Genomic DNA, 27,795 nt, shown 5'->3' on the forward strand with positions numbered 1-27,795 from the left:
CTCGGGGTCTCAGTAAAGTTCTTCGCCCCCCCCCCCCCGCCGTCTCTCTCCCATGACAACGTATGTTATACAGCATGACGGGAGCAGAGGGAAATAGTGCCCGCGCGTCACCCAATGCAAATTACATAACTGGTGGGCCGTTTAAAGATTCCAACCCATTACAAAGGGCTGAGCCATAATTCTTCATCGTCATCAGTCGCCGCGTCAACAAAGTGCACATAATGCCTTACAGACGTGTAGCTGTTGCCTCGATTCTCCGCAGAATGACGAATAATGGCTTAGTAGGTGCTTCCCAACTTCACAAAAATTGTGATTTATGGCGTAGTGGGTATCTTTCTAGTGTACTTGTACTGTAGCCCCAAGAGAGCTTAACGGGCTCTAGAAACGGCGCTCTTCCAGCTTTCGCTGTGACTGTGCTGCGGTTTCAGCGAAGGCCTGGCGTTTTTTTAGTGGGCCTGAGGACAATATTGAGGCTTGCCCAATTTCTATGGCACATACTCGCTAGGCGAAGTTGCGCACGGCTGAATGATAAACCTCGCGAGGTTCTCACAGCCTCACCGTAAAATAGACGTCTATTTAATGTATCACTGCGGATCACTCTGCGCTTTTTGGAGCCTTCGCAGTCGGATGAACACTTTTTCCTTTGGTGCCGCCATAATAGAGTAGGTGTGGATCTCCAGGTCACGCTGCAAGAAAACACAAAAAATACGTATTCCTACAAAGACAATTTCCAAGAACCACCTATTCAAGGACGACTGCCACACGTTGTTCCTCAATGCGATTAGTTTTCAGTTCTATGGTATAGATCACTTGAAAAGTATTAGCTAAGCATTATAAAAAAGTACTAAATAGGAAGCATTTCTTAGCGAACCCCAGGCATTTTAACGCGGTAGCGTTAAAGAGCTCGTTTCGCAGAAATTCCGGTGTCGGCGTCGGTGTCGCTGGTTGTGAGCGAAAAATCATCATCTTGTCTGTGACAGAAAAATACGAAAAATAAATAAGTAATAAAAATGTTGGGTCCGAGTGAGAATCGAATCCAGGCCGTCTGCGTAGCAAGCAAATGTTCTACCATTAGCCACACCTCTGCTTGGAACTGCACTGAAAGTAACTTTGATGCTTCACAGATATACGCGTCTTGTATACAAGTTCCACAGGACGAGATGCAATATCGCAGTAATATTGCGTGGTGCAAGCGTACATCGCTATCGGGCGTCACACCATCTGAATATCATAACGACTTGGTGGTTTAAAGCCAGCCACCCATTACAAAAGGCACACACATTACTGCGTGTATTCCCTTAAGACCGCGTAGTGGGTGCATCGCAACTTCGAAAAAGTTGATGGCGCATAGTTGCTCCTTTGATATCGCTATAGCGTTCAACACCTAAAGGCGAAGCTTAAGCGTTCCCCAATTTTTTTGAGCATTTCTATCTATCTATCTATCTATCTATCTATCTATCTATCTATCTATCTATCTATCTATCTATCTATCTATCTATCTATCTATCTATCTATCTATCTATCTATCTATCTATCTATCTATCTATCTATCTATCTATCTATCTATCCGCCTACATCTGGGTGCTCTCGTGATCGCCTCCTCAGCTTGGTGTGGACCAAAATTGGCATGGGACGGTAAGAGGGTGTGACGAATATGACTGCCTGGTCATGACATGAATAATGCGAAAATCTGGTCGCGTACAACGTCAAACCCTTTCCTCCAGACACGTTTGGCACACACCCGTTTACCACCGAGTACGGTATAAGCGGGTATGAGCCACAGGTTATTGACAGTTTATTATATCTTCTCAGGAACGGCGAGAACACACATTCGTAATTTAAATGCGAGAGTCTAAAGAAAAACGTACATCGGCAGTGCTGACCCGACGAGTGCAAATAATAAAAATCAGTATCCCAGCAGAAATCAAACCCAAGCATTATGTCTGGCAGTCAAGTATTCTACCATACAGCCATGCGACGTCTTGAAACTGCTTTGGAAAACGACCCTATGCGGGTGTATGTCAGCGCAACGTCAATTGTGCTTGTAGTGCTGGCTATCTAATTTTAGAACAATGCAATAAAGATTACATATGTTCTCCTATGATACAGGCGTCGTGCAGGATTAACGGCAATTGTGGACCCAGTTTTGGCTCCGCCTAATAAACATTACACTTGTATTCCTATGATTCAGGAAGCTAAATTCAAGCGCTGCTGCACCACGGTGGTATATGCTGACGAAAGCTACGCATGATATTATCCCATGTATATCGTCATGTATATCATATCATCATATCATCGCATCGTAAAGTGCCCTTCGTTTCCATATTACTGACGTATGTGCTAGAAAGTGAGTGCTGACGTTACGTCAATCCATAAGTTACCCTTTAAACGCCAGTGTAGTCCATGTGCCTGGTAAAGTCAGGATGTGCACATAACTACTACGGTTACAAAAACATGTCGATCCACCTCGTAACGCTTGGCTGAAACCAATAAAATGCAGCATAGACTCGCTGATTGCAGCATAGAATTGCATAGACTCACTGTTCGCTTCGCATGAAACCGATTCCCACAAGGCGTGGGATCTGCCAATTCTTTATGGCTCGCATTATTTTACAGATTTACAAAACAATTAAAGCGGGCAAATTCATAAAATTGCAACAATCGTAAAATTGGCAGAAACGCGCTATTCTGATAAGGCACGCTGTAACGCTAACTCCGGTCTAATATTGAACGCGTAGAGTTCCTTAAAGTGTATAGTTCTTTTATGGGTTCTTTTACTTTGGCCCCTAGAAGATATTGTTATAGCCTATGCAAGCCGACTGCTATCTTCCGCAGAGCGCAACTATTCAATCACAGAGCGCGAGTGCCTCGCTCTTGTGTGGGCAGTCGCAAAGTTTCGTCCATACTTATACGGGCGCCCATTCCGTGTCGTCACGGATCATCACGCGCTCTGCTGTCTAGCCTCACTCAAGGATCCCACAGGACGACTTGCTCGCTGGGCGCTACGCCTGCAAGAATACACGTTCTCTGTAACGTATAAAACAGGGCGATTGCATCAGGATGCGGATTGTTTATCCCGCTACCCTGTGGAGGAAGCAGCCGATACTGACACCATCGCAGACGTTTTTTCTGTGTCGCAGCTGCTCAACATTGGCGAAGAGCAACGCCGGGATGCATCTTTACGAGCCATCATTGACCAACTTGAGTCAGCACCTCGTGACGCGCTTCTACGAATGTATCTCGTCAAAGACGGGATCCTATACCGCCGCAACCTCGATCCACTCGGCTCCGACTTACTTCCCGTCATACCGGCACATCTGCGTTCGACTGTCCTTCAACTTCATGACGCTCCCTTGGCGGGCCACTTGGGCGTTTCCCGCACATACGATCGTGTACGTCGTCGGTTTTTTTGGCCTGGACTTGCCCGTTCTGTTCGACGCTATGTCGCCGCTTGTGAGCCCTGCCAGCGCCGCAAGAAGCCGTCTGCCCTTCCAGCTGGCCGCCTTCAGCCGATCGAGGTTCCCGCTGAACCTTTTTTTCGAGTCGGTCTCGACCTGCTTGGCCCTTTCCCACTCTCCAGCTCCGGAAATAAATGGATTGCTGTCGCCACAGACTACGCGACGCGATACGCTATCGCACGAGCACTTCCGACGAGTTGCGCTACCGACGTTGCGGACTTTCTGTTGTACGACATAATTTTAGTGCACGGAGCCCCACGCCAACTTCTCACTGACCGTGGCCGCACCTTCCTCTCAGCTGTCGTTGAAGAAATCCTGCGGTCTTGCAATACCAAGCACAAGTTTACAACTTCGTACCATCCACAGACGAACGGTCTCACGGAGCGCCTCAACAGGACCATAACCGACATGCTCGCGAAATACGTTGCGGCTGATCACCAGGACTGGGACATTCTTTTGCCATATGTGACGTTCGCCTATAATTCTTCGCGTCACGACACTCCCGGCTACTCGCCATTCTATCTCCTATACGGACGAGAACCCGCGCTACCCTTGGACACTTTGCTGCCCTCCGCCACCGAATATGCCGCCGAAGCCATCGCCCGCGCCGACCACGCGCGCCAACTCGCCCGCAACCGCTTAGAAGCTTCGCAGGAGCACCAAAGACAGCTCTATGATTGTCGTCATAGAGACATGCACTTTTCCCCGGGTTCTCTTGTGCTTCTCTGGTCACCCACTCGGCGTGTGGGGCTTTCTGAGAAACTGCTGTCACGGTACACTGGACCATACCGTGTCGTTCGCCAGGTGACTGACGTCACGTATGAGATCATCCCAGGTGATCCAACGACGTCATCGTCAGCTACGAGCGACATCGTTCACGTGTCTCGGCTCAAGCTTTATTACCCTCCTTCGACCACGTCTGTGTAGATTAAGCACCGAGACGGTGCTTCTACCGCCGGGGGGTTATGATACCAGACAGCGTGGCTGTGTGAAAGAGGAAGACGACGCCGCTCGCTGGTTGTTGCTGGACTGTCGCCATCTTGTCCACCCTGCGCTGTGCATTGTGAATAGTTATTAAACAAGCTACCTGTAACAATATTGCTGCCATGGCAGGGATTGCTTTTGACGGCCCCGAGGGTCAACAACTTAGAAGTCTTTAGCTAACCATGCAGGATAAAACAAGAACGCCGCTAACTGTTTTTATCCGGAAGAATATATTTACTGTTATGCAATATGAACGACACTGTTTAGAATGCAACGTAGTTATGTAACAGCAAAGAACTTGACGAACGAGAAAAGAAAAACGGACTTATATATTGCATTTGCAAACAAGGCATTATTCACAGCAGAAACCTTTATCTCTTTAATAATAATAAAATCATCGCGGCCCATCGCAAGCGTGCATTAACCACGTACCTTCTGGTTGTCGCCCAGAGCAATGGAATAGTGTCGCAGAACGTGCGCAGTCGCTGAGGCCAGCTCGGCAAGCGCTAGGCGCTGACCAAGGCATATGCGCGGCCCTAGGCCGAAAGGCTGGTAGGCAATCGGGTTAATGGAGTGCCTGTTTTCGGGACTGAATCTGCAGTGAAGAAATGTTTAAATAGTTGATGATAGGCGGAGTTGATTGTTCTTGATTTCCAGAGAACATACCTTGCTTCAGAATAGAAATCAAACAAAACTGGCAACCATATGTATTATCATCAGCCTGTCTACGCCCACTGCAGGGCAAAGGCCTCTCCCATGTTCCGCCAATCAACCCGGTCCTGTGCATTCTGCTGCCATGTAATACCTGCAAACTTCTTAATCTCATCTACCCACCTAATTTTCTGTCTCCCCCTCACGCGTTTGCCATCTCTTGGAATCCAGTCAGTTACCCTTAATGACCACCGGTTATCCTGCCGACGTGCTACGTGCCCGGCCCATATCCATTTCTTCTTCTTGATTTCAACTATGATGTCCTTAACCCCCGTTTGTTCCCTGACCCACTCTGCTCTCTTCCTGTCTCTTAAGGTTACACCTATCATTTTCCTTTCCATCGCTCGCTGCGTCGTCCTCAATTTAAGTTGAACCCTCTTTGTAAGTCTCCAGGTTTCTGCTCCGTAGGTAAGTACCGGTAAGATGCAGCTGTTATATACCTTCTTCTTGAGGGATAGTGCTAGATTACCATTCATTTTTTGATAATGCTTGCCGAATGAACCCCAACCCATCCTTATTCTTCTAGTTATTTCACTCTCATGGTTCGGCTCCGCGGTTACTACCTGTCCTAAGTAGACGTACTCCTTTACAACTTCCAGTGTCTCGCCACCTATCGCAAAGCTCTGTTCTCTACCAAGATTGTTCCACATTACTTTAGTTTTATGCATATTAATTTTCAGACCTATTCTTCTACTTTCCGTATCCAGTTCAGTAATCATGAGCTGCAATTCGTCTCCCGCGTTACTCATCAATGCAATGTCATCAGCGAATCGTAGGTTACTGAGATACTCTCCATTAACTCTTATCCCTAGCTCTTCCCAATCTAGGGCCCTGAAAACCTCCTGTAAACACGCGGTGAATAACATTGGAGAGATCGTGTCTCCCTGCCGTACGCCCTTCTTTATTGGGATTCTGTCGCTTTCTTTATGGAGGACTATAGTGGCTGTGGATCCGCTGTAGATTTCTTCCATTATGTTATATAGGCTTCGTCGATGCCTTGATTCCGCAGTGCCTGCATGACTGCTGATGTCTCCACCGAATCAAATGCCTTCTCGTAATCTATGAAGGCTATGTATAGGGGTTGGTTGTATTCCGCGCATTTCTCTATCACCTGATTGACAGTATGAATATGGTCTATTGTTGAGAATCCTGTACGAAATCCTGCCTGGTCCCTTGGTTGATTGAACTCCAATGTCGTATTAATTCTGTTAGCAATTACTTTTGTAAATAGCTTGTAGACAACCGACAGTAAGCTTATGCGCCTGTAATTTTTCAGGTCTTTGACGTCCCCTTTCTTATGGATCAAGATGATGTTGGCATTCTTCCAAGATTCTGGTATCCTCCCCGTCGAGAGGCACTTCGTATACAGGGTGGCCAGTTTCTCTAACATAATCTCTCCACCGTCTTTCAACAGGTCTGATGTTACCTGATCCTCACCAGCTGCTTTGCCTCTTTGCATTCCCTTTAGGGCTTTCTTTACTTCTCCTTTCAATACTGGTGGGATGTCAGATTCCTCTGCGCTATTACTCCTTCTTACGTTATCATCCTGAATGGCTCGTCTGCTGTACAGATCTCTGTAGAATTCTTCCGCTACCTCAACTATTCTATCCATATTGTTTGTGACCTTGCCTTCGTTATCCCTTAATGCATACATCTGATTTTTGCCTTCGACCCATTACACCATATGTATTAAGTGTTCTTATTCAGTGCCAGCACCGCGCGTATAATCAGGACTGAAATACGCTCACACATATGCAGATTGTTTTTGCCTAAAGTGTATCTTGAGACTTTCAGCACCAAGCACTGAATTTGATTAAGCGGTTACCTTCGCCGCAGTGGCAAGCAGGCCACTGCACAGACGATTAAGCGTCTCATCTGATTATATTGTCACGAGGCTTCTCAAGTTATGTGGGCCTTTAATAAATAAATCGCACAGTAGCTGGCTCTTGCAAAGCGCTTCCGTCCGGGCTGGCTCTCGAGCAGCGCAGAGGCGCGCCGTCTTCTTTTGGGCTAGAACACTTGCCTTCGACCCATTACATGCAGGTGGCATTACCCCTACTTCGGAAAAAAATGTAGCATGGCCCGATCCTATAACAAAGGCGCATGAAAAAAAAAAGGAAATACGAAAACGCCGATCAAGTGAAAATACGAAATGAAGAACGTCACGATGCCAACATCAATGAACAGTAAAGTGAGTTCACAAATATAAATGAATTGAACGATAAAAAAATTCTCGAAGCTTGCACTAAGCCGCACACGGCTTGAAACAGCGAAACTGGACGATTCTGAAGACTAATCTTGTTGTTGTTGTTGTTGTTGTTGTTGTTGTTGCAGTGGCTCGCCAATTGATGGATCTGCCGAGCCATTGCAGGCAGTGGGTGTGCACTCCTGCATTTGAAAGCACTAGTGTTTTGGGCAGGGGTGAGATAACGAACGAAAGGGAAATTTTAGAGTTTTTTTACATAAAGAAACGGGGTAATGACTGTGTCAGTGACACGTCAGGGCATCTATCTGACAATGAGATAACCTTTCTGAACGCGCTTATTGCTAGCTAAGTTTTTTCGATTATTTTTTTGTTTTAGGCGAAGCATGGTTGCTCACACATGCGCAAAGCGGTTACCGGTGGATTTAAATAAGCTTTTCAAGCGCGGTTTTCTGTTCAGCTTTAAGTGCCAGCCTGTCCCGTCGACTTCTTTTGGCTGTGTCGTGTGTTTTCCGCTGGTTTTTATCCTTTGTGTCCACTAGACCGTTTCTAACTTTCTATATAGTGCCTTTGTGCTCGCTGGCGTCGTGGTGCGTTGCCGATGTGGGCGTGGTCCGAACAACGGGCTACGCCTACCCATCTGCGCGGTGGATAAGGGTGGTGGGACCAAGCGGGAAACAGAAACGAACCGGTATAGTTCTTTTATCTCCTGTAATTTTTTTATCGCACCACATATTAGCAAAATTCTTGCGGCAGCATGTTCACATTATACAGGTGCCCAGTTATCTCTTCATCACAAAAGTTTAGACTGCGCGTCTGTTTACTTACCCTTTTAGGTTCATTGCACTCTATGTGCGAATAATCGTTTAGTCATCCGTCCTTGAACATACCGCGCATGTGCTCACCTTTCTGGGTCAAACTTTTCTGGCTCATTCCAGTATTCTTGATCATGGTGCAGCTGGTACGTAGGCACCATGACGGAGGTTCCTTTCTTGATGACGTATTTTCCGTAACGGTAGTCTTCGTCCGCGCACCGCGTTGTAAATCTGTGGCAACGATTTGTTTGATGTTATAAACGTAAATAAGCAGCGGGGAGGCATAGTGACACGACATTCTGTACTGTCTACGCGTTGAGATGTTCTCTGTTGTCCTGGCCGGTTAAAAGCTATCTGTTATCTGCCAGTTATGATCTCCTGTTGCGCAGCATCGCCAATTTTACCTCTTAGCTCACTGCGTATTTATTCTGTTTTTGTTTTCTTTATTTCAATACGCGCGGTGCATTAAAAAGCCGTGGAGGTTGACGAAGAAACTCTTTCCCCATTTCAAGTTGTTCATATCGCTTCGGTCTGTTGAGCGAGCACTCTGTCCAGTAACAACAACTTCACTGTCCTTTAAGGCTAAGTTTGTTCGATATACAGGTACTCGTATCAATAAGATTCAGTTTGATGGAGTGGGAACATGACACAGGCTCGCTTAATACCAAAATGTTTAATGTTATTTCGAACTAACACATTCGAAAAGTGCATTATTTTAGCCACATAGTGCCCAACATCTATCGAAGCCTTACTCGCTACAAGTTCGTTGTACACAGGTCTGAAGCGAATTTTTGACAATTCCGATCTTGACATTGATAGTTCTATGTTGTACTCGTCGGTTTCATCTATTTAAAAATTTCTGAAACGCATATTTTAGTGGATTATAGTGGTAACACATATTGAGCAGGAACACGTTGATAGCGTATTGAAAATTCTCACGTGATTATTGGCGGGTACATACGCATGGTCTCCGATATGACTTGGTTCGAGTAGGGAAGCGTAGTGAGAGTGAGCAGAGATAGGTGGTCTCCCTGCCGAAGAAACATAAAGAAGGAGCAATCGGTATGTCAGTCAGCAGGTCAGCAGAGACGGGGGCAAACATGGTGACCATCCGCCTTTCATGTGCTGCCCTCTGGCGCTTTGGTGGCTTTGGTTTGGGGGGGTGGTTGGCGAGGAGGTGGAGTTTTGCGTGGTGATCCGGAATAACTGGGATCGCCAGAAAGAAAGCCTCCGAGATCTCTTCAGGCGTGCGGAGACCGTACCATACACATCACGCATTTTGCGCTACGAGGAAATGGCGCGAAACGTTTGTGAATTGGTGACTTGGTGCAGATCCTGTTCAATGACGTAACTTTTACTGAGCCGTTAATATAAAAAGTATAGGCGCTAATAGATAAACCACAGATTCAAGCAACAAGTTAAACAGTCAAATGATAGTAACTCGTGATATATGCTGTTATATGCGTACGTTTATCCATACTGAGCTAGATGTGTACATGCGCCTGAGAAAACAGGAAAAACAACCCAGCCGAAAACGAAAGCAAGGTGACGTGGAAATCAGAAGGCTCCGAGTTGTTTGTGCTTCCCGTCTCGGCACTCTTACTCTTCCCTATCGGGTGTGATATGCGTTATTTAAACGTTAACTCTAGCGCCATTTTTCAACTTTATACTCACAGATCAAGCTACGTATTAAGGCACTGCTTGCAGTGAAATATTACATTGGCCAATGCTGACTGTCAGCTATTGAGTACTTTATCGACAGCATCTGGATCACTCATAGGTTCTACATGGTGAATTGCTTTCCCAATTATACCGTATTTACTCGAATCTAGGCCGCCCTCGAATCTAGGCCGACCCCCGAAATTGGCAAGGCCAGAAAAAAAAACTTTCCTCGAATGTAGGCCGAATGAAAAAAAAAGAGAACACCATTTTATTGGTAGAAAACACAGCCTTTATTCTTACTCAAGTGCACACTCCGTAGGCATGCCCTTTTTCTAATAATTTCAGTCGTCACGGGCATTCCCGCTTCCCTCTGTTCTCTAACAAAATCGGCGACAACTTCTTCCACCGCATGGTGTCGGCCAGTTTTTGGTCCAGTGAACGCCATGCGGGTTGCTGCACAACCGAAGAGTTCCGCACGTTGTTTTCGCCATCGTCGCACATTCTTTTCGTGCACGCCGAACTCTTGCTGCGCTCGTAGGTTCGATGTCTTTTCCGCATGTAACACGACCTTCCGCCTAAACGCCGCGCTGTAGTGGCACCGCTCAAATCTGAAGCACAATTGACACAGGCGTTTCGCGAGCAAGAGGCACAACTACACTGCACGATCGCTTTCAGAAGAATAACCATTGACCAACTCCGCGCCTCCGCTCCGCGCCGTCCGCCACGCGATAGCCAAGTGATACGGACCACTATTCTCCCGCTGAACAGGACTGAGCGGCCTCGTCACCGTGCAGCTACCGTAGAATGTCGCGAAAATGAGCTTCCGGCATGCAAAACCGGTACCTTGAGATCGGCGCATCGAGAGCCGTAATGCCGCTAGCGCGGCCGGGCCTTCAGGCATGTGGCAGCGGCGGCCAAGTCGTGGTACTCGAATCTAAGCCGACCCCCCACTTTCGCACATCGTTTTTTTCGAAAAAAATATCGGCTTGGATGCGAGTATATACGGTATTCTCTTTAGCCTCTCTTTTACAAGATGTTTTAATTTCATGCCTGTAAGCTTATTTTAATAACCCCACCTAACAAGCGGCCGTGTTCTGATGCGTTTCCCGTCCCGTTATGTCTATTCCCTTTCTCTCACCTACCAACCGGTTGTATTTCCTGCGAATTACGTACTTGCAATATAAAGTTACTCGACACTTTTCGCTTAAAAGACAGCGGCAACTAACTTGTCTTTCAACATGTTACAACTTCTGCCATGTGCGGGCCAGCCGATCCTTATGGTCTCCTAAATTGCGCTTTCGAGAACATGGTGCACTGTTAGTTATGGGCCAACATAAACATAGGCTTGCACATATTTTAGGGCCTGGTTCCCTATTGTAGGGTCTTTTTCTTTCGCCAGACGGTTCGTAACCAGACGCTTATTCATGCGGCTTATTTTACTGGAAACTGGAGGAAATAACACCACTTGATCAGACATGACAGCTGCATACTGAAGCAAATCGACACACTACACCGTTTCAGCAGTTTTATTGTGGGATGGTCAAGTCAAAACTACATCGCTTGCTTTCTAAATGTCTAGCACTTTTTCTTTAGTGGCTCGCACATTCCACTGCTCAGTTCACTGAAAATGAACGTTTCACAAAGATTTCAGAAATAATTGAGGCAAAATACTGCCTTCTACAGCTGAAAATAACTTATCGTCATTTCCATTGCAACATGGTTGGCGCAAGGCGCCAAGGCGCCAGTGGTATGACGAGCTTGCCTTACAGCCACACTAGTCACATGCAGCTCATACCATGTCTAAAAAATTAACAGGAGAAATAACTCCAACCTCCTCTCTAAGCCGACGTGAATGACACGGATTCTACATTTTACCGCAAACTTGAGATTATTGCCTACATTAACCTCGAGTCTTCTCTAACACACAGATCGTATACATCTATATCTAGAATTTTCATTTCAGAACTTCCACTAGCGTTGTTAGATGACTTTTCATCATCCTACATATTAACGATGACTTCGTTCCGCCTATCATAAGGGTTAGCATCACCATCTGCGTTTCACATCAGAGAAGGGATGAGGGCAAGGACATACTGGTGAGCGCTAATGTGTACAATGTGATATACCGCTGACTCTGCCATTGAGTCGAATGGCATAAACGCTCATGTGCATTGGACGTACACTCAGAAAACCATCGTGGTATTAACTATCACGGAATACTTTGAAATAAAAACAGCGTATTGACTGAACACACGAGGAATACCACACAACAAGAGCTCCTGTGCCCAGTCCTCCTGCTGTTTTTTTTCATTCAATGTAACATGGTGGCGCATGCTACTTTGAAAGAAACTAGCCCTTCAACACGCCCTACTTTCATTTATTGCCGAGTAGTGTATTACGTAATGTCGCAGAACCTCTGCACTGCTGCACGATATAAACGAAATTGCTCGACCAACAGTCACTGCTCACGATTGAACTTAATAATTCGGGGGAAAAACAGCAACGCCCTAATTCAAGAACCTTGTCTCTTTCAAAACATGCGCTGATTGTATACGTGGTCGCAAGAAAGTACCTACGGCATATGCGGATTAAAAAATAACATAATAGTATATCACCTCTTTTGCAAAAGCTTCAAGCACCTCTTTCCTCATTCGCTGCTGCACCTCCGGGTATCTACCCATGACATAAAACCAGCTAGTCAGAACAGCCCTCGTGGTGTCGTACCTGAGAAATAAAAAAAAGATGACTCGAATGACGTCACTAGTTTATGACAAATATTCCCTGGGAGCGACGCTTACCCTCCAACGAATACCGCCATGCAATTCGATGCCAGCTGGTTGAGTGTCTCTGGTGGCAGCGGAGCTTTGGAGAAAACAAAGAGACCTTAGTGAATGTACATGTGTATTGTTGGTATTCACTGCATTACAATACCACATATATAGTCGTGCACTTTCAGATTGCCGAAAACTTATCATTGACGTTTCGTAGAATGACCTATGACACAAGTTCAACTTATATTGCTATAACCAAGCCTTCTCTAACTCTTCCCTAAATTAGTTTTAAATGTAAGTATAGCATTCGTCTTAGCCTTCTTTTTCTGTAACCGGCTGTGAGCGTCAGGAGAGGAGCTTGGGCTTGTTGACACATAGTATTGAATCTAAACCTTATCTATTCTAAGGCAAACCAGCAACGTCAGATCAAGCAATCAATTTTTGCTTTCGATACCTCAATTCTGTCTTGATGTCTATGCTTATTCTTTTTTCCCGAATGATAAAAGAGTGGAACGATTTGCCAATGCCTGTATTGACTTCAACGAGCATTGGAAGTTTGGAAGAGTGCATTAAAAATCTATTACGAAATTGATTATTGCTAGTGTTGTACGTACACTGTCATGACGTTCGAATTTACATCATGTAGCTATTTCATATTGCATACCATATCACTGTGACAGTGTCTGTCTGTATGTTTATTCTACTGTTTCGTATTTTGTGTCGGAAAAATATGTATTTTTCTAGTTTTGTTTTCAGTATACAATGTTGTACTTCCTTCTTTGTCCTGTGTTATCTGTAAATTCACTCTACCCACCCTGTTACGGCCATGACTATCCGTGATCTGCTCACCTTTGACCAAGTGACGATATCGTCTGATGACGTCATCATGTTACGTCGCGTTATGTGACGTTCTGATTACGTCACAAATTTTTATATCTGTGACCCCATGGTGACGTCATGTTGTGACGTCATCACGTCCTGATTTTTTGCATTACTCGTGTTGACGCCGCTGACGCGGGACGCCGACGGTCAATTTTCCTATTTAAGCTTTCGTCTTAATAACCCAAAGTTAGAGGCAGGGATAATAACCGAAAGTTAGAGGCACGACTTTTACGTAAAAAAAAAAAAGACCACGCAATCGCTACCATTAAATAAAGTTCACTTGAAACAACAGATACCTGTATGAAAACCAGCAGATGGTGAGGCTAAGTGAGATATAGGAGACATTAATTTTACTCTTTTAACTGTATTACAATAATTGTAATATAGATGGGACGAAAGTAAAGTGACCGAAAAGACAAGTTGCCGCCGGCAGTGCCGAATCTGCAACCTACGGATAACGTGCCCGATGCTCTACTAATTGAGCTACGGCGGCGGTCGTCCTCTCGTCTACATTATCGGGTACTTATATGCATGCAAATCCCGGGAGTTCTAGTGTTAGGTCCCTGGCGGCGGCAAGCTGTCTTTCCGTCCACTTTACATTCTTCATATGTATACCACAATTACTACAATACAATTAAAACAGCACATTTAACGTCCGCTGTGCCTTCCTTAGCTTCACACTTTGCGTGTTTTAATTAAGGTTGTGTAAAACAACGAAACGAGCCGCCAAAATTTTCTTCTTTCGTGCATACCTATATACGCACAGGTATGTGCTTCCAATAAACATTTCTTAAAAGTTAGCTTTTGTCGTGCCTTCTGTGTCCCAATGTCTAAATTTACGCTACTCCACTGGCGCTACATTTAGTTTAATTGTGTTACGACGATGCCGTAAAGCTCAGGCTTCGCGGCAAATATTCAGTTCAAAAGCAATTTCCCTACGCCGGCGCTTGATTTGTATTGCACGATGTCTTTGAGTATCCGCTCGTAGCACTGGTTGGAGAGTTTGAAAGCAACTGTATTCATGTCAGCCACTGTTTGGCTGACAAATGAAATCGGTCAGATATGCCGCTGTCAATGCCGCACAGCGGCTCTTGATATGCCACTTAACCATTTCAGCAGCATTTTTCGATGGAGGCGAACATACTCGAGGCCCACGTACTATGATTTAGGTGCACGTTAAAGAAGCCCAGATGGTCAAAATTTCCGGAGCCTTTCATTACGGTGTCGCTCATATATATGATCGTTTCGGAATGTTAAACCCCAACAGTTATTAGCATTATTATTAATACTTAACCCTTTCAGACCCTACCTAGGAAAAACTGTTCGTAAATGCGGCAACTCTACACAACTTAATTTCGAGGCATTCAATATTCATTGCAACAAAAGTATTGTCATAATACGTTCACTTATGTGCTTTATAGCAATTGATCCTAGTTGAATTCTAACTAAAAACCTGGCTATCTTGAAGTCATTCATTCCCTATTTTTGCATAAACATAATCAAATCTCAGTCTAGAAACACAGTTTGCATTCGTTTTCAGTTATCCTCTTTTCGAGCAAAGCAATGTTATACTTCTCACGTGGCTCGCGCAAACTGGCACGATGAACATATCACCGCGCATTGTGGTGCCTTCAGCAAAATGATCATATGCAACAGTACACTGCACAGTGAAGTTAAATGAAGGCAGATTTATTACACAGCAGGTTCAATTCGTCGAAACCTCAATGTATCTTCCTATTTCTTAGCCACTAGCCGACACAATCAAGAAAAAAAATTAGGCAGATTGCACTCAGTCTCACAAGGCTAGAGCAGAGGAGAACTGGTCGGCATTCGGCTGGTTCTGGTTTGAACAGGCGCACGTGCATTCACACGCCGATGCATCAAATGTTCCCGTGGTCACAATGTAAATCAGGAGTATTGACTAGGTATCGAGCGACTTCGATTGGCAATCGCTTGGCAATCACAGCGCCAAGCAGCTTAATTACCGTAATTACTCTAATGAGCATACTCAGGCTATTTAGCCTAATTTGCACACTCGAGGCGTCGTCTCGATCATCTTGTATCCTAGGTCAACGTAGTCCTAAACATAACTTAATTATCCTAATAATATGATTAGCTTGCATGATTTAATATGCGTGTTCGAGGCTTAGTCTCGATTAGCAGGCATCCCTAGTCAACCTAGACCTAATTAGCTATTTAGCATAATTGGCACTAACTACCTAGGCTCAGAAAGCACTGAGATCGGGCTAGTTGGTACTGATTCATAGTGTCTGTAAGTGCGAAGGACACGTAACACAATCGAAGGACTCAGGACCTGGGCTCTGTCCTAACTAGTTTTAAAGGGGGATTAGCTCGGCTCACCTTGCCGAGCACAGCATTACTGGGCACACCAGAATTTCAATTCGGCTTCATTATGATAATTAGAATCTGACCAAATTAGGTTAAATATGCGTAGCTAATTAGACATTACCATGTTCAGCTAGTTTTAATTAGCCTTCGCTATGGTTGAGATGGCTCAAATAGGCCACGCTAAGCTTATCTCGGCTTGACGTGGCCGCACCGACATGATTAATTTCTCGTCTTCATCGCAAACCTGACAAACGCGTCCATAACAGCTCTCTGCTAAAAGAAGTGAGGCACACAATTGTGCACAAATCGTCTCAAAGGCTTGATTGATTCACTCTAGGAAGGCTAGGCCGTCCGATGAGGGCTGGTTGCCGTGGGCGTGGGGCCAGTTTACAAGGTCTCACTGAATGGCTTGGACAAATAATTGTGGACAGGTGTTTGAAGCCGAGGCCTACATTCATGATGAGGCATACAAGCTCAGCACGTCAAATAGCGTGCCGTTGGTTTGCTAGGTTTAACTCAGAAATACTGCAATGAACTGGAAATGCAGGTTGAGAAACGAGCCAACTCAAAACAGACAACACTACCTGTAACAGGCATATGATTGGCTCCACATTCGCCCAATATCACGCACATTGCGTCCGTGGAAGTATTTTTTTAAGTTAATGTTGACACCTGGAGATGTTCCTGATATTTTAAAGTAGTTATTTGAAACGTCTAGGACCCCTTCGACATCTATTCGAAGCCTCTAATTATTATGAATATGTCATGGCACGCATATATTTTTCCTCACGACGCCTACGAGATTGGGGTGTTCTTTGCCTGACATTTAGAATAAAATTCCGACTCGTACGTGAAGTCGAAAGATTCGGTGATACCTGTGCTCTCTCCTGGCATTTTATGCTTGGCAACATCAGAATCGTCAGCGTCGACCAGACCGTCCAGAAGAATTTGGGCCATGTCCGGTACTCGAACCTGAAGAAAATAGTGTCACCATTATTATTGCCGTACACATACGTGTTGCTATTATCTGTTGAAAAAAGTAAAAGTCTCAGATTCTCCACCACAGCGAAGCAATGAATGCCATAAAAAAGATGGGAATATGAATCAGGCTAGCAGCAAACTGTTTAAGATCTGATGTCGCGTAACTGTGCCAAACGCTGGTGTAAGAAAATATGGCCGCTCCAGGTAGCTAAACGGTCTTCGGGCTGTCTGAAGTCTTAACGCGACACCACTATTATTGCTGCACACATACACTTCGCCACAACAGCAAAGCAATTTATTCGATAAAAAATTGGAATATTATATGAAGTAAAGCTAGCAGCTAACTCCTTTGGATCCGATCCCGCACAACTCTAGAAAAAGCTGGTGTAAGAGAATATGGCCGCTCCATGGAGCGAAGCGGACTTCGTACTGTCTTACGTCTCGACGCGATGTAAGCGTGAGAGCACAGCATGTATACGGGTGTCCGAGCCGTCCACTGATGCACTCTGAAAAAATAAATCTGTCTTGCTCTTTTCTGTGACCCTTGACTTGCACATATACCACTCTCTTTGATGAATTACGTGAATTCTTTTGGTGGCTGGGAGTGGGTGCACTCTATGAGTGTAGTTTAACTCTCTTAGGATGAGTGGAATGACTCTTATCTGAAGGATCACCTTGCTACTGCTGAGGGAGGGAGACGATTGTCGTCAGTAACTCTGCTGAGTGGGTCAAATGAGACACACCGAAGCTTCAAGCGACACCATAACTGTTTTCTAATAGACGTGACTCAGAACCAGACGCTCAGCAACAGAACAAAAGGTGTATTGCGCGTTCCGATAAATAGCGGCAAACAGATGACGTCATTGGCACGTGGCTCGCGTGCGTCTCAACACAGAGGGCGGCGCTTTGTGCCGCGTCCTAACATTCCTCCGTTTTAAGTTTGAATATATCACAATGTCTCTAAACACTGGAGCCAAGGCGATCTTGTCAGCTCGGGTCCCTCGGGCGTGTAGAGAGTACTTGGGCTGGCCATGCCAGGCTTCACGTCGACAGGTGCTTGTACCGGAGGAAGCCGGAAGAGGTAGTCAGGTAGTAGCTCCGAAGCATTCTAAACTGCTAGCCTGGCTTCGGTTCTCGGTGCATGCCTCAACCTTGCCGCGTGAGAATGGCAAACATGCGATATATAGTGAACTAGGTGCCATGGCATGAAGGACTTCAGTTGCCTCAAAGACAAACAAGCTTCGATGTAGCAGATGTTTGCCGGCTACATCGCATTACATCGATCTCCACAGTGCGCGGGATCTGCTGTATTTTTATCTATCTATCTATCTATCTATCTATCTATCTATCTATCTATCTATCTATCTATCTATCTATCTATCTATCTATCTATCTATCTATCTGTCTATCTATCTATCTATCTATCTATCTATCTATCTATCTATCTATCTATCTATCTATCTATCTATCTATCTATCTATCTATCTATCTATCTATCTATCCGGCCGCCTACGTCTAGGCGCTCTCCTGGTCGTCTCCGTAAGTTGTAATATACCAAAATTTGCATTGTAGGCGATCAGTGTATGGCAAACACGATTCAGTGGTCGTAACATGAATAGCGCAAAACGCCTGTCGCGTACGTAATGAAATCCTTTCCCTCAGTCATGCGTGGCACATACCCGTATGTCACAGTTTATCTTCTCTGGGCATGTGCGCAGGTGATTCAGTCTCAGATAACACATTAACGGCGAACATACACATTGAAACGCTAGGCAAGTGATGGAGCTGAAGAACACCCCTGGGAGACGCTCGACTAGCATCCACTCATCCACGTGGTCCGCCAGAATGACGCAGTGTTCTCTTCATTTCATATGAGGCTGGGCGATGGCCTCATGCTGACCGAGGACGACATCATATTGATTGAGAGCCGCTTTGTGACACGCGAAGAAGCCGCCGCTAAGTGCCCTGACGGCATACGGTTATACTACCGAAATGGGGGCGTCAACCGCTATAACGCACGTTGCCTCGACGCTGCGGACAACGTGCCATAGCCAGGTATGCGACAGCATACCTGGCTATAACAACTAGCAGGTACACAGGAATGTCCTGACCAAGGTGACCAACATGAACGCAAAAGACATGCGTAGCCTGCCGGCCTGAGTGAACCTGAGTATCGGCAAGCCCTACATGCACAAATTTAGAACGGCGCAACGAGACAGACGAAAAGACAAATGATCACACGAACACTTTCTTTTCGTCTGCCTTGTTGCGCCGTTCGAAATCCATGCATCCCTACCAACTCGCCCAATTGTCAGTGCTGCTCAAGCCGTACATAATCACGGCCAACATCGACGCAATCGAAGGCCTCGTTAATGGAAACATGGACGCCTTGTGGCGCATCCAGCGTGACGAACACGGCAACCTCTTGCACTATGGCCTGAATTTCTGACGTCCATGGTAGGCATTCTCGTCCCAGCCAGGGCGAAACACATCACTACCGCACACCCTCAAATAGAATTGAAATGGGTGCCCGTGGTACTGCGAACCACCACAACCACGATATACGCCAGAAAAGTATCTCTTGTAAGATGACACAGTTTCCCCTGAGGCAAGCAAACGCCATAACAACATATAGGTCACAAATGCCCACATACGACCAGGTAGACTTCGGACACGATAAGCGCCATGCACTGCAGCTGTACCATGCAGCACTTTCCCACGCTACCAGCTTTGATGGGGTATGCCTCACCAAGAATAAAGGTGGCTTCAGGTTTCGACATGTCGCCGGCTCTATCGACACAGTCTGCCGACGACATGACCCGGCTTTCAAACAGGCCTTTGGACATTGTCTTGGCCCGGGCTACCACCTTCATTCGGTGCCACAACGAAAACAATCATCCCACGCTCGCCACTCTCAACGTACATACTATGCACGACCTCGAAAGAGAGATTCTGCTCCCAGAAACTGACGTTAGCACTTTCTGAAACCAGGAGCGATGAGCACACTGAGTTGTCCACAGCAAGCGGCTTCAGTGCAGATTCGTAGGCGTGGCCACATATATGAACACGGCGATGCGCAACCTCAACCTAGGACGCATCCCACTTCAGTGGCCGCGAGACACAGAAGAAACAAAGACAAGGCGCGGAATCGACGAGGTCTGCGTGGCGCCCATCAGTTACAATAAGCCAATGCGCTCGCCCCCATCTACGTGAGAACTGTCGAGCACCCCTTGCACACATGCACCCGGGTTCGTGAAACGTGCGTGCGTTCTCCATCATAACGAACAAGTAAAAACACTACATATCGGCTTACCGCATCAGGTATTGGTAATAACTACATTGCTACTGGCATCGTTACGCAACTGTAAACAATTTGTTATATAACATATGCGCGACTGTTCAACATATGTGTGTTCGTATACCATTCGCGCCTATCTTTAGCGTCATTTTGTAACGTTTCGCTTTATAAAAAAATACGCCAGATTCACCTTCCCGCCGCATGCTTCGCATTACATCGATTCCCACGGTACGTGGGATCTGCCGAATATTAATTGCGAAGCATTTTTTTAGCGAACTTCTGCGACTTTGAGCGTACTTATCTGTCTATCTAGCCGCCTACGACTTTGTGCTCTCCTGGCCGTTTCGTTAATCGGATGAATACCAATATTGGTGTGGAATAACATGACTGTAATACAAACATAAATGACAGGTCATAACATGAAAATCATGACATGCATGTAATGAACAGCATGATTTACCTGCCACAGCCTTGGGGCTCTTGCGGCCATTCCGTTAATTTCATATATACCAAAACTGTTATGACGTGACAAGAGTTTATGGCGAATTTAATGACAGGTGCTAACGTGCATATCATGATACGCATGTCATGTGCGGCATGATTTACATGGCATGGTCTCGGGGCACTCCCGGCCGTTTAAATGAATGGATATACAGGTTGTCCCACATAACTTGAGTGAAGACTTTCAAAATGAAAGGCACTTCACAGGCAAATTGAACTAAACGTATACTACTCGCGCTAGCCTATAGATAGTGAGGCTATTTTTTTATTTTCCCCTAAATTAATTAGTTAATTATTTTTAATTACCTAACTTTTTAATTATTGGCTGAAAACCCAAAATATGAACACTGAGCTGTAGAGCACTTTTAGAAATCACGGACTGAATTGTTTCCTGTACGATACGACTCGCGGTGTTATTTTTTCCGCGTTGTAAAGAAAGCCCGCGAAATGTGAAAAGAGGCCACGTGACGGGCCGCGAGCGCACTGCTATAGTGCCGCTCTCAAACGTGCAACCGGTGAACGAGGTCGCCCGCGGCATGGCCTCCGAGATGGAGGGCGCGCGGCGGGTTTCTCTCCGGCCGTCCCAATCGCCGCGCTCCCCAGCAAAAAAAACGAACATCGCGTCGTGCGCCCGGCTACCGCGAGATGGCGCACTAACTCAGGATTCCGTCCGGAGTGTCGTAACGGAACGAAAACCGAAAACGAAAAACGAAAAAAAACGATATTTTTGAACGGAACGAAAACGTAACCGAAACGTTATTTATTATTTTGTTCCGGAGTGAAACCGAAATGTTTTCAATCGTTTTTCGGTTCACGAGAAAATTTCGCAATCCGGAACAACTGAGCTCATGCAATGTGAGCATATCTCAGGGTATAGTATTAGCGCGTACCTCAGACAGGAAATCCAAAGCAAAGATATGTTGAAATTGTCCGAAAAACGAGAACAGTGGCAACCAGAGATGTTTATATTAACGCAAGTGTACTTTTGCGTGCCTGTCAAGCAGGCCAAAGTGGAGAGGGCATTGTCGGCGCTGAAGTTTGTTACAGCGAAAGCTGTTATGAGATCACAACAGCCGATTTTGGCTCCATAGTTGTCCGCAGCCGCCGGTGTACGTGACCGCTATCGCGTTGTATAAGAAAAAATTTAATGAGAAACAAATTTCTTGGATCCGCGCCCTCTGCGTGGCAGTCGGTTCTTCACCACAGTGTCACGCTGGTGCTTATAACTCCATCGCAAAAATACTTTACACAGGCGTCATGTCGCGCAAGGAATCGCGTTAACATATGTAATATAGCGTGGCTGAAGAGTAAAATAACAACGAGTCATCACACAATGCTAATAGCGCAAAGACTGTGTGGTTTAATGCTTCCCACCAGTGTTGCGGAGTTACCACTCCGGAATTGGGATGACTCCGGAATCTTCAACATATCCGCGACCCCGCAATGGAATGGGGACAACGCTCGGAAGAATGGAATGGGAATGGAATTACGTCTTTTTCCGAAAATAGAGGACGTTTTCGCCTACGTAGTGTTTTTCAAGCTTCAAACGATAGTGAGTCAGAGCCTCGCAAGTTAACACTAAAGCAGTATTTTTAAAATGGCTTAGCTGATTACAAGCACGGTACATTTATAAGCAACGCGCCTACTGCAAACGGAGGCATAAGTTAGTGTACAAACAAATCCATTATCCCAGCAAATACCGAAGGGAGAAACAAATTACCCCTGCGCGTTGGTTCCCATTGATACCCTCACACGAAAGTGGCGAATACTCTATGCACAGCCTGATCTTTATCTCACGAGCAGTTTAGTACCTGACACACGTAAATAACCTTTGCGACAAGGAAGACATTGAATGCCTGCGCACAGGCGAACACAGAAAGTTCTCCTCACCCCATCTATGCTTGCGAGGCGCGCTTTCAAGCGTGAGTGCTGACGGGCAGTGCGGCCCAGTGTTCCGTATTCGATGCAAAGGCGCTTTTGTCAGCATAAAAATACGCTATGTCGTCATTTTAGCATTAACAGATTTAAGCTTAAACAATATTGAAACACCACCATTCGTTCAAACTTGTTGACCACGCAAATACTATCGGTAGCGGGAGAACTGTCACCAAGCTGCTATTCCTCGACCTCGGCAACGTGTTTTGCGTACTTTTGCAGTTCCTAATGCATTCGATGACATCAGCTTTATGGGGCGTTCATTCTCAACTCGATAAAACTATCAAAATGCCTTTCCTACGTTGAGGAATTACAGGAATGGAATCGGACTGCCTAGGCCATTCCCTTAGTGCCAATGGGCTAAGTTTTTTCCATTCCGAGGAATTGAAAGGAATGGAATTGCGGCAAGTTCTAATTCCCCGTAATGGGATTGGAATCGAATGGAGGCACCCATTCCGCAACACTCCTTCCCACCCACTGCAAAGTGCTCAGCCGTAATTCTTCATTATCAGCCACAGCACAAAGTGCAGATAACGCCTTACAGATGTGTAGCGGGTACCGCGATTCTCCGAAGAATGAAGAAAAATGGCATAGTAGGAACTTCGCTACTTCAGAAAGCTTGCGACGATTTATAACGTAGTGGGTACGTTGCATGTTTGCTTGTATCAGTTGCCCCAAGAGATAACAAGCTCTACAAAGTCCGCTCTTCTAGCTTTTGCTGTGCCTTGCTGCGTGTTTAACGCAGGCCTTGCGATCTTTGTTATCAGAACAGCGATCTCGCACATCAGAGAGTACACTCAATGACGTGCTACTTCTGCGATCGTGCTCACTCCCTTGACACAAAGAATTAAGCCAACTAAAAAAATTCGTATTTGTCTCTTGAGAAAATAAATACTATGACTTTGAAATTAATACTGGTTTGTGCTAGTTGGTAGGAATGAATTCGTGGTACAGTTACTTCCGCTCCTCTGAAGAACGTGTTTTACCCTTGTCCCACTTTCTTAAGAGGAGGGCAAGTAACTATATCACAAATCCAATGCTTTTTTAAATGATTGCTTTACCTTTTTCATACCTTCTTTTTTATACAAAGAAAAAAAAACCGTTACGAACCGGTACGGAACGTTTTTTTTTTTTCGTTCCGGAACAGAAACGAAACGGAACTTTTTGCGGTGAAACGAAACTAAAACCGAAACGAAAAACATTTCGTTCCGACACCCTGATTCCGTCGGCAGCGGAGAGGCGGAGACCGCGGCAGAAAGCAAAGCGCGCGGGATTACAGCGTGCGCATGTTTTTTTTTTTTTTTTCTGCGTACGAGCAAGCATTGCCGCCAGGATCTTCTGGATGCACTGAAGGCAAGTATTTTTTTTCTGTTACTACATTTATTTTTGTCAAATTTACGGAGAAAAGCACGCCAACTGCTGAATTTTTCTGATATAAATTTTTGTAAGGAGGTATCAATTCGTCTGTGGTAGCGTTAGCTTTTTTTCATTACGGTCCGTTTTGTGTCGGCGCGAAATACCTTGATTTGAGAAATATACAGGGGCGTTATAGCATTCCTCCTTTCTGGAGACTTGTATGGGTGAAAACTGGGCTAATTTTCGTCGCTGAATCATATTGCCCTCCTGTAGTGACACATCGTTTTACTATTTGATCGCGTACGGATATTTATGAGTTGGTCAACCGAAGCACGGTTACGCTCTAGATAACTGAGTGTCCTGGTGATGTCACTGAAGTAAGATGATAAGTAATTTTGCCGGAATATTGTTGAAGGCTTCGATTAGCCAACCTACATTTACTCCACACGTCGTTCACAGTGAAAGTGCCCGAGTTGTCATCGCCTCCTTTTCCGTCATACAGATTCTGCTTACGTTTTGGTAGCACAATGGCAATATCAGTATCGTGTTCATTTATTGTGCTCTCGACTGCATCCAAATCAATCGATCATAAATGAACGAAACGCGCCTGTAACCAGTCCGTGGTCGTCGCAGAACCGGCGACTTTCAGTCTAGACGTATGGCGACCGCCTGCAACCTCCTCCCTGTCTCCTGCGGAGCGACGGGAGGTAGCTGGAAAGGGAAACTGGGGAAGCCTCGTGGGCGAGTGCGAAGCATTGTGCGCTATGTGAGCGCGGCTTTCGCGCCAGACTTGATGGCGCCGGCGACATCGCGAGGAGAGAGCATGACGATTGCTGATGCCGAGTACCGAGTTTGGTCGGCTCAGTGTTCCCCTCCAGCGTGCGCTCGACCTTATTTCTTTGTAACGCGCTCATGCTGCGGCGTTTGCGCGGTTTTTTATCTTGCGTGCTTGTGTCGCTGGCGTTCTGCGTAAAGAAGACAAAATTTTGGCGTGGAAGTGGAAATGAATGTTTAATAATAATAATATCTGGGGTTTAACGTCCCAAAACTACGATATGATTATGAGAGACGCCGTAGTGGAGGGCTCCGGAAATTTCGACCACCTGGGGTTCTTTAACGTGCACCTAAATCTAAGTACACGGGCCTCAAACATTTTCGCCTCCATCGAAAATGCAGCCGCCGCGGCGAAATGAATGTTTGATTCAATAGCAGTGATTTATTAATTGAAGTTGCAGACTACTTACGGCTATATAACTGAAACTCTGTCAGTGCTGTATTTTTGTTGTTGTTGTTAGAGAAAATGCTGTGAGGCCCTGTGTCTTCTGTTTAATTTCAGGAATATGGCATACTGCTGCGTACCCTTCTGCAAGTGAAGGCCACATTCTGCCACTTCACTCTGTGCGGATAATGCTTCCTTTATGCCGATGTCACTGTTTTGCTTCTTTATGCTGCTGTGACGGCATTCACCTGTTATACAATGCCTGTAAAGCATTCCGTATAGAAGGAAGTGCCTGCAAGTTGTTAATAAAGAAAATATAAACAAAGTGTTCCTAATGGAAAATTTGAGTGCTGCTGTACGTGTGTTTTCATTTCGCTGTATGTTGTTACACCGAAGAAAAAAATGCACAAAGGAAGCAAGCACCGATACCTGCTTTTTGCGATACTGCTTCCGTCGTAGGCCTTAAATCTAGCTTACAACATTATCAACATATCTATTGTGGGCTCGGGGCCAGTGGTCGACCGAAGTCCTCAGAGAACACGTAGGGGACAAGAAAAACGCGCTTAATTTACGAAGGCCCGGCAACGACTGATCGGTCTTTATGCGGCAGGGCGAGCGTGAGCCCGGGGCGTCATCATGCCAAGTCTCATCATCGTTCTTTTTTTTCTTCTCCTTCGCTAGCGCCCCCATACTATACAGCCCGCAAATTTCGAAGTATACTAAGTTTCTAGCACATGCGGATGTCTTGCAGAGGCAACGCTTTTCTAAGAGCTCTAATAAAGGCGGCGCAAATCTACAGCAAAAAAAAAAACCCATTTGAGAATCGATAGGCTCCGGCATTGACTTGGCCTCTCGTACACCTTGACCAGACATTTCCAAATCATCGCGAGGTTAATAAAAGTGCAAAACCAGTTTTTTCCTCGCCACATGCAAGCTGCGCCAACAGCGCGGCAGCTTTTCCGATCCTAGAGTCACCAGAGTAGCGCATAGGTCCCGCTAGCAACCACAGCTATGCGGTGGTTGCTTCGTTTTTGCAGGCGACATGCCTACTGTGTCGCCGATTAACCTGTCTGGCGTGTCGAAGACCGGCGATAAACATTGGCTGTCGATGGTTAGTGTTAATTCAGTTCGCTGCAGCGGCGGCGTCGAGAAATAAAAAAAAAATGGCCCAAGCGGCAGCTTCTCCGCAATGCATGGTTGCTAGCGGCGTTGGAAGACAGATGCGCAACTCTGCTACCTAAAGGTAGCATATACAGTGACTCTATCCGATCCCAAGTAAGTGCGCCGCGGTGCGGAGAAAAGAGCGCGCCACGCCCACCTCGGGAAATACGCTCTCTCCGTGCGATTGGGACGGCCGGAGAAAAACCCGCCGCCATAGAGTTAATATACTGACTCTAGAGGAAAAGCTCCCCATAGGGCCCATGCACTGAAACCTATAACCGCATGGGTTCCGCCATGATGGAACAAAACGATCGTTGCCAGCGTTGCCAGACCCTGAGACGCTCGCTATATTTGACGGTAGTAATCAGTTTTAATCTACCAACCTAAGCCAGCTACACGCTGTTCAGAGAACATCAGCTGTGTTTTGATGCGTGAAGCCGTGTGTTAGTGTACGGTTGTCTGTGCAGCTGGTCCGGTTGATAACAGTTAAAATTTCCACCTGTTTGTGCATGGTTTTTACTAGGCACTCCCTACGAAAGTTTCTCCGTTCGCTGGCACAAAGGTCACTCGACAGATTCGCAGCTCGAAGCAAAGTCCGTAGGCCGTGGTCGCGCGCTGATTCGACTTGCAATGGAGAGACACCTGTATCCACGTTCTTTTTCAGCTCACTGCAGCCGTACTTCAGCGCAGAGAGCCGTAAATCAGAAAAATGTCGATTGCAGCATGCAGCAGCGAATGTGAGTGCTCCCGAAAGCTCCCGAAAGCTTCAATAGAAACTAAAGTTACACGGCCCACGAAGCTTTATCGCCGTTAAAAAGTATTTAAAAACTCGGTTGCGACTAGTTTGTACATAACTTTTAGGGCTTGTCTCATCTCTTCTTTGCCGTCCGTCCTGGTTTGCACTGATGCACTGAAGTTTCCAGCTCGAAAGAAAAAAGGGCTGTCACATGAAGTCGAGTGGTATGCGGCGACAGAAAACGCACACAACGGGACACTATGACAACTACGAGATACACGACGCGAACGAAGTTTCAGGGGCTTTAACACGACGCGCAAACCGGCGCAATCGGCCGCAAGCACACACTCGCGTACTCGTGAGTGTTGATATGGTAGTGCCATCTTGTTAACCAGCTTGCAAACGCTCCTTTCCGCGCTCAGTAAATTGCATAAATAGCCGTCGTATTCTTTCGTAGAAGTATTCAAAATAAAACACAAAACAATATCCGCAAGTTTTTAATTGTGCAGATGCTTCTTTAGGATTGATATGTGATGGAAAGAATGACAACGTTCCAAGATGTCAGCGTTCTTGTGGTTATAGGCATGGAGGAAGGAATACTAAGGAGAGGCCCTATCGTATTTCAATGCATTGCGAAAAGTGTGGCGGAAGTGACGTCAGATTTATGGGGCAAACAAACCGGTACGGGGCAAACAAAACAGCAGACGCCCCGCGGCGTGCTCTCCGCGGTGATTAGCTTCTGCGCAGATTTGTAGTCCCAGCGTAAACTTAGC

At 45.8% G+C, this 27,795-nt stretch overlaps 1 protein-coding gene across 1 annotated transcript in view; it reads right to left on the minus strand.

Annotated features, from left to right (window-relative positions):
- Nucleotides 1-584: 584 nt before the first annotated feature.
- Nucleotides 585-27,795, minus strand: part of LOC119398728 (cytochrome P450 6A1) — a 109,735-nt gene continuing 82,524 nt past the window's right edge. Inside the window, exons 8-14 of the mRNA XM_037665552.1 lie at nucleotides 16,711-16,807; nucleotides 12,632-12,695; nucleotides 12,449-12,557; nucleotides 9,111-9,202; nucleotides 8,262-8,402; nucleotides 4,875-5,037; nucleotides 585-686 (exon numbers count right to left, since the gene is read on the minus strand). Of these exons, the coding sequence (XP_037521480.1) occupies nucleotides 585-686; nucleotides 4,875-5,037; nucleotides 8,262-8,402; nucleotides 9,111-9,202; nucleotides 12,449-12,557; nucleotides 12,632-12,695; nucleotides 16,711-16,807 (768 nt within the window). The remainder of the gene's footprint in view (nucleotides 687-4,874; nucleotides 5,038-8,261; nucleotides 8,403-9,110; nucleotides 9,203-12,448; nucleotides 12,558-12,631; nucleotides 12,696-16,710; nucleotides 16,808-27,795) is intronic.

This window comes from Rhipicephalus sanguineus, chromosome 7 (assembly GCF_013339695.2).
Source record: "Rhipicephalus sanguineus isolate Rsan-2018 chromosome 7, BIME_Rsan_1.4, whole genome shotgun sequence".
NCBI lineage: Eukaryota > Metazoa > Arthropoda > Arachnida > Ixodida > Ixodidae > Rhipicephalus > Rhipicephalus sanguineus.